At 54.0% G+C, this 19,124-nt stretch overlaps 1 protein-coding gene across 1 annotated transcript in view; it reads right to left on the bottom strand.

Annotated features, from left to right (window-relative positions):
• The window catches only part of NMNAT2 (nicotinamide nucleotide adenylyltransferase 2), a 155,201-nt gene that overhangs the window by 16,106 nt on the left and 119,971 nt on the right, over positions 1 to 19,124 (bottom strand). Inside the window, exons 5-8 of the mRNA XM_012735845.3 lie at positions 16,218 to 16,344; positions 15,129 to 15,209; positions 13,625 to 13,669; positions 9,425 to 9,501 (exon numbers count right to left, since the gene is read on the bottom strand). Of these exons, the coding sequence (XP_012591299.1) occupies positions 9,425 to 9,501; positions 13,625 to 13,669; positions 15,129 to 15,209; positions 16,218 to 16,344 (330 nt within the window). The remainder of the gene's footprint in view (positions 1 to 9,424; positions 9,502 to 13,624; positions 13,670 to 15,128; positions 15,210 to 16,217; positions 16,345 to 19,124) is intronic.

Genomic DNA, 19,124 nt, shown 5'->3' with positions numbered 1-19,124 from the left:
AAACCTATTTCAGACTTCCGGCTTCTAGAACTGTAAGAGAATAAATATGTGTTATTTTAAGCCAGCAAGTTAAAGTTTGCAGCAACAGGGAAACTAGTTCACTTCCATTATATTGGACTGCTCGGGTCTCCCCGTTATTTTCTTGCCTTCTTCAGTCTCTTCCAAACAGCCAGACTAATAATGTTAAAATATAAGTCAAATTATGCTGTTCCTTGGCTCAAAACCTGTCGCTTAAATATCACTTTCTTGGTGAGACCCTCTCTGGCCACCCTAATTATGTTGCATCCCTTGACCCCCACCCGACCCCAATATCTAAATTCTCCTGAGAGTTGCATTTCCACCCTTTAGGCTCTCTGAGCAGTACCGAGGTGGTTGGCAAAGACAACCACTTTACAAAACATGGCAAAAAGCAGTCAGGAAAGCGCTGTTCCATTCTGTAAGAATGGTGTGAAGGGAACGAAGACACCAGCTATTCAATATGAGAACTATTAGAAAAGCACCAGCCACAACACTCCAGGAACCCAAATTGCACTGATAGCCTCAAGGGTCATGTGTTTGAACCAATCTTCCTAATCTGCAAAATTATGAAGCTGCATTTAGAAAAGTTTCAAGCTAATTACTGAGAATGTTTAGGTAAAAAATTGCCTGACTAACTTCCATGGATCTTACCCATGACAAAGTGTGCTCTGTGGTCCAAAAATGGCCAACCATGACGGAAACTCGTGTTGATATCAAGACTATGAAGGGTCATCTGCTTTGTCTGTTCTGTGTTGGTTTTACTAAAAAACACAGCATCAGACATGGAAGCCCTCTTAGGCTTAGTGTCAATGGAGCTGCCAGATCCAGAAGATGATGGAAATCACAATTGAAGAGGTGCAGACCAATGACTTGAAAGAAATGGTCAATAAGTTGATTCTGGACGGCATTGGAAAAAACATAGAAAAAGGCTTGCCAATCTGTCCTACCCATGATGTCTTCAATAAAAAAGTAATAATGGGCCGGGCGCGGTGGCTCACGCCTGTAATCCTAGCTCTCTGGGAGGCCGAGGCGGGCGGATTGCTCGAGGTCAGGAGTTCGAAACCAGCCTGAGCAAGAGCGAGACCCCGTCTCTACTATAAATAGAAAGAAATTAATTGGCCAACTAATGTATACAAAAAATTAGCCGGGCATGGTGGCGAATGCCTGTAGTCCCAGCTACTTGGGAGGCTGAGGCAGGAGGATTGCTTGAGCCAGGAGTTTGAGGTTGCTGTGAGCTAGGCTGACGCCACGGCACTCACTCTAGCCTGGGCAACAAAGCGGGACTCTGTCTCAAAAAAAAAAAAAAAAAAAAAAGAAAAAAAAGAGTAATAATGCCAAAGAATCCCAGGTTTAAACTGTAAGGCCCCCTAATGCTTCTGATGTGCAGCCACCTTGGAAAGTGTTGTTTTAAATCACATGGACAGTTGCCTAAGCTGCTGACACTCTGCGCTGGGTTGGGATGAGGTCAAAATGCTACACTTGTAGGAAAAGCACATCAGCACCTCTGGGAATTCCAGCAAGACTGAAGACATTCCCCCTGTGCCCTGGGGAGTGGGGGTGTAAGCGCAGACACCTGACCCCAGGAGGCAGAGGGTACTCAGACCCCTCCCCCACAGAGCCAGCAGGAGTGTGCCGGGCACCTGGGACAAGGCTCTTGGTCCAGCCCCGCCTGTCTTCATGAAGACTTTCTGTGGGTCTACTCTCGGGGGTGGGGAGGGAGGGTGAGTGGGTGTCCAATGCAGCAGAGCTGTCCCAATGGTGGCCAGCGTCACCTCCCACTGGGCAGGACTGGGGCCCAATCTTCTCCGCCTGCAGCACACACGGGCCCTCTCAGTTTAGCTCTGGCCTGTGTCATGCCTCAGAGGTGGGACATTCATCCTGCTTCAGCTTCCTGCTCACACGCACAGCTTTGATCGCATCTTTTCATCTTCTGGTCAAAGGCTCCCCAGGGGAGGGAGGAGTGGGGATGGGGAGAGGAAGTGGGAGGAGGTAGACTCCACTTCCCCAAATGAGGGGAATCCGAGGGAAGGATATGAGACAAGGTGAGGCAGGAAGCACTCTGGCCTTGGGAGAGAGAACACTCACGACCCAGGCAGCAAATCTCTTGGAAGGAATGTGGAATTGTCATCATCCCTCAAGAGGCTGAATTTCAAGATCTTCCCTGCTGGATTTCAGGGGACACTCTAGATGGATGCCTTGTGGCCTTTGCCAGGCAGTGTCCTAGACTCTAGGGACACAGTGCTCAGCAAGGCAGATATCCATCTCTTAGATCAGTATCTAGTGGGAATCATTAAACAAACGATTATTTCCCATTGCCCCTACTGCTATGAAGGATAAGGGCAGATTACTACTGGATGGCTAATATCGTATAGTGACTAATATATTAGGGGAACTGGCAAAAGTTCAGGCCACATCTCATGGTGGAGGCAAACAATCTTACTGGCTGAACCAGGTGCCCTTTCATTCTTTCATTCAGCAAACTTTTATTGAGTGTACATGGTGGCCGGGGCACTGTTCTAGCACCGGTGAGTAAGGCAGGCAAGTTTCCTGTACTCACAGAGCTTATCTTCCAGTGGGGAGAGATCATAAACAAATACCTATATAAATAAGAAAACACCAGGTAGAGCCAAGCATACAACATTGACTACAAAACAAAATGTCCCTTACGTTGAAACCCAAATGACAAGAAAGGGCTGGGCACGGGGCCGTCTGGGGAAGAGCACCCCCAGTGAGGCCAGAGCTAATAGAAAGGCCCCGAGGCGGGGAAAACTGTTCAGATACACCAAGTGGACAGGAACACAGAGAGGCGGGAAAAGTAGGCAAGGACCAGATCATGATAGAGATGGGGTTTTGCTCCAAATGCAAAGAAAAGCCATTGGAGTGTTTTAAACAGAGGGCTTGGCTTCCATTAGCAACAGGATCCAATGTACACTGATCCATCCTGGCAGGCCTAACTGGTAAGACCCTCCACAGGGTCCCTCTGAGATCAGAGTTCAGAATCCGGACATTCTCCCCCAAACAGCGCTCTCTTCTCAGGTCCAGTGCGTCTGGGACTGAGCCCCCGGTGTTCCTACTCCAGATGGGGGTGATCAGGGATAAACATGGGGCCATCAGGAATGAGGGGGAGAAATATGTATGAAGGTATCTATTGTGTGCCAGGAGCAAGTACTGGGGGCTTTATTTATATCACATTTAACCCTTATAACCACTGTCTTCTGAGCTAGGTGCCTCAGTTCTTATTTCATGGATGGGGAAACCAAGGCTCAGTGAAATTCGATAACCTGTCCAATGTGCACAGCTACTAAGCGAATTTGAACCCACTCTGGCCTGCCTTAAAGGCTCTTTCTATTCAAATACTGACGTGCATTAAAAGAAAAAAAAAAAAAAGGCTCTTTCTGCCACATCATCACTGTGATCTTATAGATCCATTTTGAAGACATGTTTTAGTGACTTGAAACTTTTAGGGTTTAAAAGTTTGGTTTGAAAAATATATCCTATTTTATTTATTTTTCTCCCAGCTTTCCACAGGTGAAGTCCTCAGTTCATCACTCTACATCACTGCCTAGAGTACACAATTTTGTATACTTCTGGGTGGGTTAAAAAAGATGCAGGGAGAAAGCTTCCAGCAGAGCCCACGCCGCGTGTGAGGAGCGTCTGAACCGAGCTCCGTGCATTTCAGCGAAGAATCTCCACCTTGTTCCGGCCCCTGCCTCTCTCTGGCAGGAAGGCTGGGTGGAGGCTGGAATGGCCGGAGTCAAGAAGGTGTGAGTGCCTTTCCAGGATGGGTCTCTTATGAAAAACAACAACAACAAAACGTCCTTCAGGGGAGCTTCCTGGAGGAAATTGTCCCCACTCCCAGTGCCCATCTGACTGCAGAGGTGGGAAGGGGGGATTTTAGACTCAAGGCAAAAGCCAGAAAACCAAACCAATGGCGCCTTTCGCATGAGAACAACCAGAATCCCCCATGACAGTTGCTGAGCCTCCTACTCTGAGCCTGTGAATCCAGTTTCAGTCTCACCAGCGTGAGCCTAATCCCCGGGGTGCGAGAGTCCACCAGGCTTCCTGGCTGCGGCTGGACTGTCTGATAAAAACCATCTGAGCCTGAATAACCCAATGTTTGTCTTTGTTCCATTTATCCTGGGGCCCTGGGATTTCTTCTGGAGTGGCTAATGCCCTAGGCTCTTCCTCTGTTTATTTTCCTTGGTTGTTTTCCCACCGCTGATGGATGGAGGAAGCAGTTAGCCCATGGCTGGTTGGCTGGAAAAATGTAGGATGCAGCCAATTAGAACCAGCCTGCGGAATGTTGGGCTTTCAGGAGTGCAAAAAGAAAAAGAAAAGCAATTTCCTGGTTGGCCCATCTCTGGCGCCTAATGTTCCATCTCTAGATTTTCACTCCTTTGGGTTAAACATTGACCCGTGCCCATTTAAAATGCAGGTACCTTTGAGAGCAGCTAATTCATGGAATCATTAAACTTAATGATTTTGCTGCTTGCTCAAAAGTTAATACCTTCCCCCCAAAACACCAAGATAAACCTATTTCAACCAACCAGAACCATGTCCCCAAAAGATCTTATTTCCAATACTGGATCCTTCCTACTCAAAAAAGCTCTTCTCTTTGCCCCTACTTAACCCAGTCCTGCCCAGGATTCAAAGCCCAAGTCCTCCCCTGTGGCCCCGGGACGCTGTATTTCGTTACTCTCACTCCTCCGTCTTATCTGGGTGAAGGGTCTGAACACCCTGCCATTCAACAGCTACATGGCCTTGGCCAAGTTGCAAGCCAACCAATCCCCTTGAGCCTTGGTCTCCACATCTGTAAAATGGGAATAGAGATTCTGCCTCACAGAAGTATTCTGGGGGTTAAGTGAGATTATCCATGACAAACAGAGCCTCTTGTCCCTCTCCCTGACTAGACCCTGAAGTGCACCCTTGGGCGCTTTGTCTACTTCGTTTTCTCTGTTACTCCACCCAGAACTACAGTGTCAGCCACACAGTAGGTGCTCAATACATGGTTTGAAATAAGCAAAAACCAGTCAACATTTATTGAGTGCTTACTGGGTTCAGGAAATCTTCTGAACTTTTCGCACATTTCATCTCATGTAATATAAAGAAGTAATAGAATTAAAAGTGTTTTTAGACTGCAAGTGCCTCGAGGGCAAATGTATGCTAAGTTCACACTGGATGCTCAGTGAGAATCAGCTGCAAGATGGACTGCAGGGAGGGATGCTTGGATCAGAATGAATGTGCCTGCCTTCCATCGTAATGTGATGGAAAAGCACCTGGCAGCGTGGACTCCCTGGACAACCGGTTTTGCCTGGGGGAGGGGAGCGAGTATCAGAGCTTTCTGCTTCACAAATCCACCTAAGGCTGGCCCTGTAGGCTCTGGCCTTGGTTTCCCACAGTTCGATTCCTGCCTGGATGCCTGCGTCGGTGCAGTGTCTGGATGCGGCCAAGCAAGAGGCATCAGGTTGCTTGGGGGAGACGAGTTTCCTAACAAAGAGCCAGGGATGAGTAGGATCAGGGCCCGGGTCCTGGTCTCCGAGGCTGGCCCAGGGGGCTGGATCTTGATTTCTCTTAGAATTCAAGAATGAAAAAGCCATTTGCAAGGCCACACAGCGGCTCTTTTGTATTCCACCGGAGAGACACTCTATGAGCAGGAATGGAATTGTTTTCCCCCGTGGAAAGTAAGGGGAAGGGTGTGTCGCTGGTCAGAGAAGGGCAGAATTCGCTGTGGGCTGATGGGTCTCAGTGCCTAGTGGGAAATGCCACGAGGATGTGTTTGGGGTGGGGGTGGCGTTGCCCCTTTAATTGTGTGATGAGATTTCTGGATGGAGAGCTTTGGTGCAGGGATTCAAGGAGAAAGAAAGAGCAAAGCTGACTCGGTGGGGAGGGCGTGGCCGCGCTGGAAGAGGCCTTGGCAGTCCTGCTGTCACCCAGAACAGCCCCCTCGAGCTGGGCCGAGGCTCCTAGTCCTCCCAGACCTGATTGAACAGTGGCTTCTCTCTTGCCTTGTTCCCGAGGGTTCCAGAGAAGAATGGGAGGACGGAGCGTGGACCCGGGCCCGGGACTCTCCCAGAAAGCAGCTTTGCTCCCCTCCCCGCACTCCTGTCCCCAGGCACAGGTGGGCTTAGGGCTTAGGGCTCTGGGCTCACAGTCTCAGGGCACAGGTTTGAGGCAACAAGTACCACCTGCGGCCCCAGGTAACAAAGAGAAATGAGTTCTGGCGAAGGGAAGAGAATGAGAAAGAAGAAAGGAAGAAGCCAGCCTGGGACAGAAGCAGGGCTCACCTGTCTCACCCCTGGGAGTCTGGTGATTAGGAACTAAAATTCCTAAAACGGTCCATTTCTGGGCAAACCCCGGACAGATGATAGAACTTGCTGGTTCTATCAGGGCTCGCCCTGTCCCTGTCTCAGAAGATGTTCCTTTTCCAGACCTTGAGATCCAATCTCCCCACATGAGGACGGAAGAGTTCATCGAATTGCTAGCTAGTTCCATGCCTCCTGCACCCCCTCTGCCCACCCCAACCCTACTTCTAGCAGAGAGCCAGGCCCTTCACAAGAGGAACCTGCAGGACAAAACCAGAAATTTTTGAAGCCAATGGCCTTGAACTCGCTGAAGAAATTTCACTGAAAGTCCTGAGGAGGGGAGAGGAAATAGGGAAGATACCTTCGGAATCCAAAGAAAGAAGAAGAGTCTCTGTTGCCCTCACACCGACTTTCCTCACAGTAAGAAGCTAGAGATCTGTGAAGCCCGCCCAGGCGACACCCCTAGGGCAAACCCTCAGAGGAGAGCAGCCCTGGCGACCCTAGGGGGGAGGGGGCCCAGCATTGGGTGCCCAGGGTCTCCAGGGCGATCAACCATCCTGGTTGGCCCAGGACTGAGAGAATTCCCAGGATGTGGGAGTTTTAGTTTTAAAACTGAGTTAAGTCCTGGGGAAACTGGGACTAGTTGGTCACTCTCCCTTGCTGTCAGTTCATTATTTTGGAGATTCCAGGGTGCGCTCCAGAATGATTCATTGCAGACTGGGGGTTAGGACTGTGATAGGAAAATCCCTTTCCTTTTTCCACAACCACCCAGAAAGTACTGGAATTCCATGATCTCTCTCGGGAATCCAGAAAGGGAAGCGAGTCAGGGCTGAGACGTGGCCACGCGGTCATGTAGGAACACGTTTGAACAGAGGACTTGACTCCCCTTCCGTTGTCACATTCCTGGCAAATCAACAGATCTTGGTGTCTCAGATTTTCTATTTTAACCAACCCTGGTCTCAATACCAGAGACCAACCAGAAGAGGAAAGACCCAGGGCTCTTCTCCCTGGTCCTCAACTGTTGGTGTTGATATCTGACCACGCCAGGAGCAGCCATTCTGCAGGGAGTCAGAGGCCCTGCGACCTAAGTCAGCAATCTCACCGGGAGCAGCAGAGAGGGACTGCCTGCTGCCAGGGCCCCGGACTGTGCAAGCGTCAGGCTCCACGCAGCCTGGGCCTGCCCTGGAGAGGAGGCTGTCCCCCCCCCCACATACACGTGGCAAACAGGCCCCGGGGACTCCCTGCCGGCTGCTGCCTCCAGCCCTCTCAATCCCTCCCTACTGCCCAGGCTGCCCCATAAAATGGGGCCCCGGGCAATTGCACAGATTTGCCTGGATTCTTGAAAGAGCTTTGCTGAGATCTTGAACGAACTTTGCCCCCACGACTTTTTACTTCCACAGCACCCTGTGAAGCGGCGAGGAAAACGAAAGCTGATTAATCCACTTAATCCAGAACTGAAAGGAGGTTTAAAATTTCACCTGCAGGAAGTTGTTCCAGGATGCAGATGAAAGCATTACGTGGTATAATTCGATTCTTTGGAAACTGTCCCTCCCCTCTTGGTTATCCCACAGCATTTGTGCTTTTCACCTTTAATAGCTGAGGGTGTACATCTGTGTGTCTATTTGTAAACTCACTCACTGACGATTCTTGCACGTGACTGTGTGTCAGGTACCGGTCCAGGCACTTGAAATAGACATATCATTTAAGTCTTCCCATTATATCCATTTTAGAGATGGGGACAACTGAAGCTCAGAATATATTTTGTCATGAGCTATGCTGGAGTGAACTGGAATCTTGGGTCTGACCCTGAAGGTTGCCTCTCCCTTCTTTCTCTCTCTGTCTCTCACTCCAGAGACACATAAATATACATGAAAAGATTTCATATGTCTATGTCGTGCCACCTAACACTTAGGGGCAAGGGCTGTACTGTATATTTCTGTAGAATCTCAGAATGCTGTAGGTAACCTTTTATAGATTTATTATTATTATTGTTATTTTATGTATTTGCTTTTAGTTTTTGGAGACAAAGTCGGACTGTCTCACTCTGTTGTCCAGTTAGAGTGTAGTGGTGTCATCAAAGCTCACTGCAACCTCCAACTTCTGGGCTCAAGTGATCCGCCTGCCTCAGCCTCCATAGTAGCTGGGACTATAGGCATGCGCCACCATGCCCCAGCTAATTCTTTCTATTTTTATGGAGATGGGGTCTCGATTTTGCTCAGGCTGGTCTGGAAAACCTGAGCTCAAGGGATCCTCCCACCTTGGCCTCCCAGAGTGCTACAATTATAGGCATGAGCCACTGCACCTGGCCTAACATTTTATACATTTAAAAAAACAACTGAGGCCCAGAGAAGTTGACTGATTTGCATGGAGTCACACAGCAAGATAATAAAAAGTCCACTAGGTCTGGAATTGCTGCCCTGGGAATTCAGCTTGCAGAGGGCTATGGGGTTGGGAGCTAGCATTAGCTCAGGCTATCAGATGAATGAATTAATGAAAGCACAACAATGAATGTATGTGTGAAGAGTGAGTAATTTATGGATTAGCTGATGTAAGACCATCACAATCAAGATCTGGCAACAAAAGATGTCAATTAAGCTTCTAAGTGGTGTAAGTTTAACTGCTTGGTTCCCTCAAGCCAAGTCAATTGCCAGAAGGATCCTACTGACCTTTTGCCATTAACTTCTCCCCTCTTGACCCCTTTTCTTGTTGAGGGAATTCTAGGGTGGTATTTGGTATTTACTACCTCTTCAAAAGGAACCAAAGGAAAACAAAACGCAATAATCTCAAAAGGGCAAAGGTATTTTTGTCCCTCCCTTCCTCCCACCTCCAACACACCCTCCAAGCACCACTCTACTTGGAGCATGGCATTCTGTGACTCAGGCTGCTTTTTTCCCAGGGGCTCTACAGGAGGCAGCTTGAGCCGTGAGCGCACAAACACAGTGGGAGAAGCAGCTTGGGGGTAGGTGAGGATTCTCTAGTGATGTGGATGGAGCGCCCGCCTAGGAACTCAGGGGAGTTGGAGACTTAAGTTAGGGTACCCTCCCCAGCCTTGCCAGCCTTGCCAGCCCCAGCTGCACGCCGCACCAAAGCTCGTTGCTACTCACATCTGCCTCGTTCCACAGCCCTGGGATGCAGAAGGACTCCAGCAGGTCACTGCCGCACAGCAGCAAGATCCGCAGCTCTGAGGGGGGGAGCAAAGTTTGCAAAGGGAGTAAGTGGAGAGCTGGGAAGCATTCGACTCTCAGCCTTCTGCCCCTGATGGACACAGAAGTCCTGCAGCCTTGGAGCGGCGGGGCCCGGTTCTCCCAGGCATCCCCGCACCAGGGTGGACGCCGTGCAGATACCTCTGCTGCCCTCCTCCTCCCCACCCCAGTGGGAGGAATCACTCATGCAGAGTGAGCAGAGAGGGTGACCAACTGTCCTGGGTTGCCTGGGACAGGTCTTTCAGGGCTGAACCAGGACGGTTGGTCACACTAACAGAGATCAAGCCAGCCACATGCCTCGTCTAAGGTCTAAGGGCCCCTCTCTTGCTCCCTGCTGAACTCAAGGGCCGACAAAGTCTGGATTCTGTGCTGTGGTGCATTATCTGGGGCTTGTCTCCCCAGCATGGTAGGGGGTGGGGGAACACTGAGTATACCCTTGAGGTGGCTGAGTTTCAGACGCTCCCTCTACACAGCCACTGTCCTCAGCAAAGGGCTTGAGAAGCGAGCCCGAGGCCCCCTCCCCATCCTGTCCTCTTCCTGACACCCAGGCAGCGCACTTCCTGCTTGTCAGTTGTTTCTCTTCCCTCATTAAGCCCTCTCAGAATTATCCCAGGGAGGCCCATTGTCATTTAAAACAGGCACCAAACTGATTTGCTGATTAAACTGAGCTATGGAGAAAAAAGAAGCCTGGGATTTGGGATGGGGGGGGAGGGACTTCAACCAGGATGAGACTCAGGGTGGCGTCTGTGTCTGGCTCCCCGGCACCCCAGCTGAGGCACCCCCAGTCCCTCCCCCAGAGGCCGAGGCTGTGGGCATCTTATCTGAAACAGTGAGACAGCCGTACTGGGCGTGTCACCAGCCTTCCAGAGACCACTGCGGCCAAGGACCCAGAGCGCGAGAGGTGTGAGAGGGGCTGCAGATGGCTCTGCCTGCCTCAGACCCCACAGCTCAGGCACCTGACGAGGACTTCCGGACGGAAGGAGGCCCCAGATGGTTCTGAGGCCGGTGGGAGGCTGCTACCTTGACAATGGGCAATGCCAGCCAAGGATCCCCCTTGCAGGCTAGGATCTTATCTCCTAAATATTCCTGCAGCTCTCTTCCCTCCTTTCTCTCATACCATAGTCCAATGGTCTGTTCATGTGCAGGGACCTTAATTTATCTTTACATCCCCAGCGTGTGGCAGTGACTGTCATACAGTAGGTGCTCAGACATGTTGGACGGGTGAGCCAACAGACAAGCTGACCAGAGAGGCCCTGCAGGCTGCCTGAGAGCCCTTAGGGCAATCTGGGATGGCCCTGGTGGCCACTGTTGCCTCTGCTCTCACGGCATGGGGACGCTGGGGGCAAATGCCTGCCCCAGCCTGTGGCGCCCCCCCCCCCAATGTCACACCACCAGGTGGCTGGCCCCACTCCCCTCTCTGCAAGGCTGGACCAGGCAGGCAGGGCCGAGAGGAGCCAGGCTGGGCCCACTCCTGGGATTCTGTGGGTCCCCACACCCCCCTTAGTGCTCCCACTGTTCCAGGTCGGTTATCTGTTGAGGGGGTGAGGCCCCGCGACTCCGGCTGCTAAACGCTCCGTGAGGTGGCCACGTCCAGAGGACGCGCTGGCCCTCAGCTTTCTCCACATCAGGGTTCCCAGCCGAGGGCCATTTTGCGATTGCCAGGGGACGTCTGGCCATATCTGGAGCCGGTTTCGCGTGTCGGGACCGAGGGGGCGACGGTCTGCTGCTGGCCTCTAGTGGGCAGAGGCCGGGAGCGCGCCGAGCGCCCCACAAGGCGGGGACAGCCCCCACGGCGCGAATCACCCGGTCCCCAACGTCGGCAGCGCCAACGTTGAGAGACTCCGCTTAGCGCCATGAAAACGAATCCCTTTTCTATACCCAAGCCAGGGACTCACTTCACACTCGAGGATACTGCGGGACTTTTTATGTTTTGAGGCCCAAACACAGAAAGTTAGAGAGCGGCGTCCCCTCCGCCTTCCCTGCGGGCGGCGCAGGTGCGTGGGCCCGGGCGGCAGGGCGCCGCGCGGCCGCTGGAGGGCAGCAGGGCTCCCTCGGTCTCCGCGCCGACTCCCGCCCGCCCGCGCCTGGCGTGGGGCAGCCCCAGCAGCACGTAAATGGGGTCACCGATGCCAAGGAGCCAGCAGAAAACGGCTTTTCCTTCTCGTTTAGTGTGAAAGGGATTTCAAACGGGGGCCACGTGAGCCCCGGAGCTCCCAGAGCACAAGGGTCAGGAAGCAGGGGCGCTCCCCTCCCCTCCCCGGCCCTCTGTCCCCAGGGCGCCCCATCCAGGCCGGGAGCCAGAATCAGCGCTCCCTCCACACTCCTCTCCCAGGAATCCCGGCTATGTGCGGCCCAGGCCGCCGCCCATCCCGGCTCTCCCTGCGGCCGCCACCGGGCCACGCTGGGCCGTGAATCCGTCTGCCAGCTGTGGCCACCCAGCGCCTCCCTCTGAACCTAAGCGTCCCCCCTTCCCTACGCCCCCCAGTCCCTTCCCGTCGGACCGTGGAGGCTCCTTCCCTCTCAGTGACAGAGGGGCTGGGCTGGGGTGGTGAACAGGCAGAGCCTCAGAGAAGCCAGGGGTGACAGGCCACCCCCTAGCTCCATTTCCGGTCCTGTGGTGGCCTTGTCACCATAACCGCTATGGAGCTATGGAGGAGAAGAGCGAGCAGGGTGGGGCCGACTGCTCCTGCCCCTACAAGGCTGCCACCAGCAAATGTGAGTGAAAACAGCATCGCCCTCTGCAGGAGGGGACTCCCCGGGTGGGGACAGGGGTGGCCCAATATGCCGCCTGGGTGCTGGGAAGGCAAGGCCGTAGCCGAAGCTTGGCATCATACGTTCCCTGGGACAAGCCAGGACAGAAGTGTACACTGGAAAACTGTTAAAATTCTAAAGAGGGCTCTGAGCTCTGCGGGTCCAGGAGAACACCTGGGAACAATCTATTTAACTAAGCTATATTAGCAACTTTCAGTAACGGTTGTACCTAATGACTGGTTCACGACATTCCTGGACGTTTTACCAGCGGTTCTAGCAAACTAGTAGGAGCCGACTCGGGCACACGCCTGCTCCTCGGGTCAGAGCGCAAGACCCAGAGACACCCTTGAAATGACGTCAGGCCTGCGGGGCCTGCTGGGAGAACCAGGTGCTAGGACAACCCGGTGCCTGCCAGGATCGTGGCAGGAGGCCTGGCCTCTAGTCCTCAGACAGAGGAGCTCCAGGAGGGGGATGCCTGGAATTTCTCTTCAGCTGGAAGTTTAAGATTCCGTGTAGGAAACAGCCTGTGGCATGGCAAGAGTAACGCCATCTTGAAGCACAACTGCCCTACGGACTGACGTTTGACTCCTGCGTAGGAAGGTGTTCCCACAGCAAGGTCAAGAAACAATGCCTGTAGCATAGATAACCCCTCAGGAAGACGCTCATCGAACCCCCCAGTGGTCATGAGTTTTGCAGAAAGTCTGGGGCATGACCAGCTGCATGCGTTTTACCAAGAGAAGCTTGCTCTATAAAGAATCCTTTCTGGAGGGTGGGGGCAGGGATCCACGTCTTACAGCCACTGGAGACATGGCTTCTGCGTGTAAGTCCCTATATTGAATGTTTTTTCTAGAGAAACTGGATTTGTCAGCCTCTTCCTTCAGCCTCTCGGCCCCTTCGGCCTTCGGGGGTGGGCCTGCTCGCTGTGGAGCGCTGAGCGTGTCTGAGGGACACCACTCTGCCTCTCATCCTAGAGATCCAAGCATTCCTGTTGTCACTGATCCTTCTTATCCCCTGGTGCCTACGCCAGGCACAGCTCTATTCTGGTATCTCTCTGCCCTTTCCCCAGCTTCAGACACTGGGTCTCCACTTGTGTTTCTCATCCATTCTGGAACCCTGAAAAGATTTCAATTTTCCGATTTGCTTCTCAGTTGGATTCTAGGGCTGTCGGCTCCTTCCCACCCTGACAGCGGTGGCACCACCCGCCACCTTCCCTCTCTGGCTGCCTCTGAGGAGACACTGCTGCAAACCGCAGCCCAGCGTTTCCCAGCCGCTCCCCTCCCCCATCTCTCCCCTCCCCCATGCGTTGGTGGCAAGGGCTCCAAATGTCTCCACTGTCCCAGTCCCACTCACCGATCTCCTCATACCGCATCACCGTGCCCAGATTGGCGTTCTCGTCTGAGGAGGAAAGAGGGAGGGCAGAGGCATTAGCGAGCCAGCCTCCTGGTACCCAACGCGTGGGCTGCCCAAGGGCCTCCTGGGGGGAGTGGTTGGGAGGGGTGGGGAGGGTGGCTGGGGAGGGGGGAGGATTCCTGCCTCCCTGCACAGGTGACATCTGAAGAGAGGGACCAGAGAGCACAGTACAGCATTAAATGGACAGGGAGCATCTTTTCCTGTTCCAAGAGCAGGACGTCACATCTCTGGGACTTTCAGAATTAGACAGGCTCGCCGGGGAACGGATGACGAGCACAGGCGCACTCATGCTGAGTGCCTTCTGCTTCTCCATCTCAGGGAGGCCTCCCACAAGAGCAACATCCTCATAGCCTAGGGAGATGGCTTTGGAGTCATGGGAGGTGGCCCTTTCTCCTTAGGGGTTACCCAGTTTAAAAAACAAGCAAAACTGGGGATGCTGAGATTTTTCATGTGGCAGGATGTAGCAAGAGCCGACAGTAAGATGTGAAGGGCAGAGCTTTGGACCTGCTCTGAAGTGTTCGGTACCCAGATGGGGGTGCACAGACATGTGCACGCAGCCAAAGCCACGGAGATGCTGTCTAGTCCCCTGCCTCTCTCCTCCTCACCCACCCCTCTCAGTTCCTTTCCAGGATGCTTGAAATTGGAAATATCAGAAGTCATTTGTCCAAAGAGTAAAAGGAATGAGGTCTAGGCCTTCAGCTCTTGGACTGAATTTGGGGTTTGTAGGGACCCCAGGGACTCTGATGTTCTCATCCCTGCTGAGTCCTTGGGGGAGCAGCTGAGAACCGAGGGAAGGAAGGAGAGGGCACTGCCTCTGGGCCGCAGCACAAATGCCACTGGAGCTGGGGCAACAGGAGGGAGGGTTATGGGCACAGCCTGTGGGGGGAGAGACGAAGCAGGAGGTCCCCGGGCCAGGCAGAACATGCCCCCGGGCTCTCATGTCATTGGCATTGTAGGCCTGGTGACATTCCTGTTTACCTCTGGTCCCAATCACTGCTCTGTATGTGGTCATCCAATAATAGGTTGTCCTAGTCTATTTGGGAGGCCATAACAAAATGCCACCGACTGGGTGACTCATAAACAACAGAAATTTATTTCTCATGGTTCTGGAGGCTGGAAGTCCAAGACCAAGGCACTGGCGGATTTGGTGTCTGGTGAGGCCTGTTTTCTGGTTCATAACGGCTCCTTCCAGCTGCGGAAGGGACTGGCCACCTCCCTGAGGTCTCTTTTACAAGGGGCCTAATCCCATTCAGGGGGGCTCCCACCTGTGACCCCTCCTAAAGGCCCCATCTCCTTACATTTTCACCTTGGGCTCCAGGATTCTAACATATGAATCGGGGGGCACAGACATTTAGCCCACAGCGCCGGGCTTGGGGGTATTTGCTGAATGAAGGAAGGGAGGAGGGAAAGAAAAGAGACGGACGGGGAGGGGCCGCTCCCTTACCCACGAAGGTGAAGCGCTCCACGGGCGGGCGCACGCAGCAGATCCGGCTGAGGCTCTCCCCCACCTTCCCCAAGATCTTGGCTGTGGGAGAGAGCAAGACAGACAGGGACAGAGGGAGAGAACCACGCACAATTTACACGCAGCCCAAACCGGCCGCTGCCGTAACCACAGGGCGCACTGGGGGCAGGGGCGGGGGCTGGGGAGTGGAAGGCAGAGAGGGTGGAGAGAAAGAACAGAAACATGACAGCAAAGATTCCTCCTGCTCACTCGAGGTCTAAGGCACGAGTATCGTGAGCCACAGACCGGAATCCATTTTCTGGTCACGTTTATGACATTGTTGAAAAAAATTGGGAAATATAGAAGAGGGAAATATAAAGAGGAAAATAAAAAAAAATAACCATAATCCCACCCCTAGAGGTAGCCACTGCTAACATAGTGCTATATTACTTATTTTCTTTTGTTTTTTTTCAAATGTGTATTGTGCAGGTATGTTTTCTATTTGTAAATGGGAATAAAACATCTCTATCACAGAATTACTGCATTAAATACGAACACAGGTAAAGCACCGAGCACGTCCAGGCGCACAGTCCTAGGTGTTGGGTAGGTGTTGGTGGCCCCTGTTCTCTGTCACTGTGGAGGTGGCTACGGGTGTGGGAATTCTGGGTACAGCCCGCAAGGCTGTGACTCATGGCCCCGCTATTCCTCACGGTGAGACCTTGGGCAAGATCCTGAGCCTCCCTGGAAGAGGCAGAGAAAAACGCTCCATTTTGTATATTTAACTCCCAATGAAGGCAATATTATATCTATATTTGAATACAGGAGGAGGGTGCACACTACGCCCCACCTGTCTGTCTCTCCCCCCCCCCCACTGCGATTGCGACTATGTTGCTCGGATGCTCTGCATTAAGGGTTATCGAAGTCTGATCCCTGGACCGGCAGCATCAGCATCTCTTTATTAAAAAGACAAATCGTCCTCGCCCTCCCAGACCTACTGAATCAAACTCCAGGGCGGGTCCCAGCAATCAGTATCTAAACAAGCCCTCCAGGTGGTTCTGAAGTTTGGGGACCGCCAGGTCCACGTCCCCCTACCTGCAGTGGGCTTGGCGGGCACGTTGCTGTTCTGGTAGATGGGCTGGGGACTCTCCTGTTGTGGCTGTCCGATCACAGGTGTCATGGAAGGTGTGTTGACATTGGAGAGGATGCAGCCAGTCACCCTCTAGGGAGAGAGAGAAGGGCCAAGTCAGTGTCATTAGTGAAGTGACTTTGAAAAGCATTTCCTATTTGTCTCTAGTTATCTGCTCGTCCATCGTGGGGAGGTGGGTTTTGAGCTGAGGTGGGTTTTAGCCCCAGCTGCACCACGTGGTCACCAGCCTGGCAGGACACAGTGGCTCAGGCATGGGATGGGGTGCTACGCTGGGTCCCGAGTCTGAACACAGGCTCTGCCTCCTTCCAGCTATGTGACCTCAGATAGTCACTTAATCTCTTCTGAACCTCAGCTCACGAGTCTAACGGCGTACCTGCCTTTTCGATGGCTAGATTGCACAAGCGAGCACATGCAAGGTGCCTACAGAGCTCCCGACACACGACAGGGCCGTAGCAACAGCAGCCAATGCCGGAACCTTCTGTGCAACCCGAATCTCCACCCTCCCCGCCCGGTTCACGGGGCTCAAATGAGATCACGTCTGCAAAAGGGCCCTGTAAGCTCGGGAAGGGTCACACACGCAGGCTCTATCACTGCCTGCGGCTTCCTCGGGCCAGAGACGGCAGCAACACAGCCAAGCCAGAGAGCGGGCCGGGCAGAGCAGGGTGCGTCTGCACGACAGGAAGTGGCCTCGACCGCTGTCGCCTGTTCAGTGTGAACACACGTTCCAGAGCCGGACGGAAACCCTGTGTGTGTCGTCCATCGTCCCGCGTGATCTGCCCGCTTCTCTCCCGGGCTGCAGAACACACAGTGCCAAGGCGGCAGCCTTCCCAGCTGAGCCCCAGGCAGCCCCACCAGCCTGAGGTGGGGACTGGGCCACCGAGAAACAAAGGACGTATTTCCAACCTGCTTAGCTTCACAAGGGCCACTGCTTATTCCAGGTTCCTTTCCCGAAAGCCAGCGGCTCAGGAGTGACGGGACAGTACCCACCACCCACTCCTGTCCCCTACCCTTTCCGGATTAGAGTCTTGCTCAGAGGACCCTCAACCCCAGGGCAGGGGTGACCCTCCAGGACCTCACAGACAGCCTTGTGAGCAGAACAGCAGTGCAGTCTTCTGAGCCCTGGAAGGGCAGGCATTTGTCCTGGGGGTGACCTGTCACCTTGGCAGTGTTGCTGGTGGGAGGTGGGGACAGCAGCAGCAGCCACATCCGGGAGCCATGGGACGGCACCCTGGGACCTTCTCCGCCTGCTTGTGGGCTTCTCTGCCCGGCTGCGCTGCTGGGGTGGACGGGGTAGTCTGCCTCCTCTTATTGTCATTTCACCACCAGGAAAGAAAACACCACATTCCCCTTTAATGACTGGGCAGGAGCTGAAGAATTTCTTCCTCCTGCAGCCTCCTAAGTCCCCCTCCACTTGTGCCATCGCAGAGAAGACGACGACTGGCTGCACGCCGGCTCCTGCCCTCATCGGTCCCCGTAGGCTCCCGCCTTCTCAGAGGCCTTTCCCTACGTTGCCCTGAGTCACCTATCATGTCACATGTCGATCTCCCCGGCAGGCCCGAACACCGGCCTTGCGCTGGGCCTGGGCAGGCTGGGAGTTACTGGGAAGCAGCTCCGAGCTCCCTCCAAGGCAGGGGCCACTCATGACCCACGTCCTCTGCCAGCCTCTGCCCACCACGGCAACAGCCGGGGTCCCCGGCTGAGCTTCTCTAGCCCAGACTCATGTCCGGGGTGTGAGTGACAGGGGAAGAGATCAGACATTTAGACAACAGACAATAGCTGGGCCTGTGGCCAGCACAGCCCGTGCCGGGGGATGCCTGCTGGGTTCGGGTTCCTCCCTTCCACCATGGAGCCTGAGGCTCCTGTGCGACTACAAGGGGCACAGGTCCCAGGTGACCTCCCAGGTGACGTGAAGTGTAGCTTGAGAAATAAACCGGTGTGAAGCCACTGAAACTTGGGGGATGCTTGTTCCGCGGCATGTCCTGGCCTGTTCTGACTGGTACACCCTTCTACAGGAAGACGGGTGTTTCTTCTTGTGGCCGTTGTGGAGACCAGCACGGGGAGCCAGTCAGTGCGACCCCATGTCAGAGTCCTTTCAGGGGGACCAGGAGAGTCAGGATGTGTAAGATGTGGCCTGAGAGCCGAGGGAAGGGAAATGTTTTCTTCAATTCTGCAGGGGAAAATCTTAGCAGATTAAGTGTAGTGACAGCCAGCTGGTCCCTATTACCTCTCTTGCCCTTGACGCCCAGGAGGGTCTGGAGCCTGCAGCTCCACGTCCGATAAAGATAAGCGCGGCTGCGTGGCTGGTGGAGCGTGGGGTGGCTGGGGGCTGCTCCCCGAGGAGACCAGGACAGGCCGTCAACGGCAAGGACACAGACGGGTGGAGGGTCTCCCTGTGCACGGCCACGCTGGGCTTGGTTGGCACGTGGGGCGGGGGATGGCTCTGCGGCAGTGCAGGGGTGAGCGGGACTCGCTGCTGTCTTGGTGGTCGGGCCTCTTGCCATTGGCAGCTCTGCTTCTCACCCTGCGGGAGCCGACGCTGGCATTGATCTGGGAGGGGCAGAGCGCTGCATACCCTGGCCGCGCTGCCGGCTGGCGTGGAGCCTGTCACAACCTGGCGCACAGCCCCGGAGTGTCAGCAGCCCACTGCAGCTCCAGTGGGGAGCCCAGGCGTTCTCCCCCCCTGTGTCACGAGGCCCTCGTCGTGCGTCCTCAGGTACGTGGGCTCCTTTCTACCCAGCGACACAACAGGGCTCTGCCACCATCTGCCCCTGGGGCTCGTGTGAGCAGTCATGAACGGGAATGAGGGTGCGATGACTGGCAGGTGTGAAGTGCCCCAGCCACAGCTGCAGCAG

Source organism: Microcebus murinus, chromosome 23 (genome assembly GCF_040939455.1).
Source record: "Microcebus murinus isolate Inina chromosome 23, M.murinus_Inina_mat1.0, whole genome shotgun sequence".
Taxonomy (NCBI): domain Eukaryota; kingdom Metazoa; phylum Chordata; class Mammalia; order Primates; family Cheirogaleidae; genus Microcebus; species Microcebus murinus.
This window is presented reverse-complemented; position numbering and strand designations above follow the sequence as displayed.